At 39.9% G+C, this 2,266-nt stretch overlaps 1 protein-coding gene across 1 annotated transcript; it reads left to right on the forward strand.

Annotated features, from left to right (window-relative positions):
* Nucleotides 1–1,202: 1,202 nt before the first annotated feature.
* LOC129224944 (uncharacterized) lies at nt 1,203–1,841 on the forward strand. The gene has a single exon (XM_054859492.1). It carries the CDS (start codon nt 1,203–1,205, stop codon nt 1,839–1,841), a length of 639 nt encoding a protein of 212 aa, XP_054715467.1.
* Nucleotides 1,842–2,266: the final 425 nt, after the last annotated feature.

Here is a 2,266-nt window from a genome sequence, read left to right on the forward strand (position 1 = left end):
AAAATCGTGTTCAAGAAATCAGAAAACTGACAAAAATTGAACAGTGGAGATTCGTACCAGGAGTAATGAACGTAGCTGACATTCCGTCCCGAGGATGTACCTTAGGAAAGCTATTGCGTACGGAATGGCTGTGCGGACCGGACTGGTTGAAGAGATCTGCCGAATATTGGCCGAAAGACGAATTTCTGCCTGACATGGAAGTAGTGAACGCAGAAAAGAAGAAAGTTATAATCACAGCTACTAACTCCGAAGATAAGGGAAAATACTACTACAGATATTCTTCTTACGTTAAACTACTACGAATCACCGCGTGGATTTACAGATTTGTAGAAAATTGTAAAAAATCCAAAAAAGATAGACGATTTGGTGTTCTTGACAGTAAAGAGCTTCCAAAGGCTGAACAAGTAATTTTAAAGCAGATTCAATCAGAAGCTTTTGGAAGAAATCCTGACGCAAGAATAAGATCGATCAATACAATCGTAGGCGACAATGCCTTGATTCGAGTGAAAACGAAGATATTTTTTAGAGATGATGACATGCATTTTCGGCTTCTAGTTGTACTTCCCTCCGAACACCCGGTTGTCCTTAGCCTCATTCGGTGGAAACATAAAGAGTTAGGACATTGTGGCGTACAACTGCTTATGTCAGCGCTTCGCGAAAAGTACTGGATTTTAAAGAGCCGGAAAACCATTAAGAAGGCAATCAAGTCCTGTATTGTGTGTCGAAGATTCAACTCTAAACCTCCCGAAGTTCAGGAGAGTGTTTTACCGGAAAATCGTGTAAAAGATGCATCAGTTTTCGAAATTCTAGGAATAGATCTAGCAGGACCCTTGATCCTCAAAGATAACTCAAAAGTTTGGATTTTGATTTTCACCTGTGCTGTTTTTAGAGCTGTTCATTTTGAGATGTTGACTTCAGTGTCTACAGATAACTTTCTTTTGGGGTTGAGGAGATTCATCGCGAGAAGAGGCAGACCGTCAATTATCTATTCCGATAACGGTAAGAACTTCGTTGGCGCAAAAAATCAATTAAGTAGGATTGATTGGAAAAAGATTCAAGATGAAACTACTGCTTCTTCTATTGCTTGGATTTTTATCCCCCCTTCTGCTCCCTGGTGGGGAGGATTTTGGGAAAGGTTAGTAGGAGTTTTGAAGAGAATTTTAAGAAAAGTTTTGGGTCGAACATCATTGAATTATGAAGAGATGTTAACAGTCCTCTGCGACTGTGAGAGTATCATAAATTCACGACCGTTGACATACGTTAGTGATGACGTTCAAGATCTTACCCCGATTACCCCTTCTATGTTTTTGCAAGAGATTAGAGAAATCGGTGTTCCAGACTTAGATGCGCTGGATCATCAGAAATTAAATAAACGTCACGCGTACACGCAGAAAATACGAAAAGATCTCCGTTCGAGATTTCGAGTGGAATATCTCGGACAGTTGCGACAACCTATGACTAATAGAAATAATTCTCCAGTTCTAAAAGTTGGTGATTTAGTTATCCTGTGGACAGATAACTGTAAAAGAATTGACTGGCCACTCGGAAAAGTTCTAGAAGTGTTCACAAGTAAGGATGGATGTGTGCGAGTTGCTAAAGTCAAGACAAAAACGGGTGTCTTCATTCGTCCTGTTAAAAAGTTGTGTTCTCTGGAGTTGGGAGCGGTGTCATCTTGTGAGCTTCAAAAGTTAAAACAACCTCCTGTGACTGTTCTTGAGGATTTGTGTTGCACCACCACCACCAGTTCATCACCTAGCCTGACAGCATTGAAGTTGAGTTCCGGAGTCCCGAGCCCTGAACTCAAGGTGGGGAGTGTGGAAAACGCCCAAGAACTGAACTGAACTGAGTAGTTAAGTTTAAATAAATTAGCCGGACTCGCGCACCTCGTAGCAGTTCTTATCGCAGTATGTAATAGTTCACAGTTCTTCACATTTCGCGCGAGTTCGTCACAGATATCTTCATTATGTTGTGTTTATTAATTAACAAGTTTTTATTTGCAACTAACATTGTAGTTTATTGTGCTATAATTAAATTTTTCTAAGTTAAAAAGTCCAAGTTGCTTGTGTCACAATTTCTACACGAAGGAATATCTGAAGACTACAGTACAAATGATTTCATTGCCCCGCGACTTTTGGAAGCGTTGAAGAGGTTAAAAATATGGTAAGAGTTTTTGAATTTAGAAACTTACTTTGACGCGCAACAACCACATTTCGCAAGTCAACAGAAAAAAATACACAAATCAGACCAGAGGAAGCTTTTCTGTCGC

The sequence above is a fragment of the Uloborus diversus genome, chromosome 6 (genome assembly GCF_026930045.1).
Source record: "Uloborus diversus isolate 005 chromosome 6, Udiv.v.3.1, whole genome shotgun sequence".
Lineage (NCBI taxonomy): Eukaryota > Metazoa > Arthropoda > Arachnida > Araneae > Uloboridae > Uloborus > Uloborus diversus.

What these genes read in the sequence shown, in the direction of transcription:
- LOC129224944 (XM_054859492.1), top strand. Translation starts at nt 1,203, where the DNA reads ATGTTAACAGTCCTCTGCGACTGTGAGAGTATCATAAATTCACGACCG.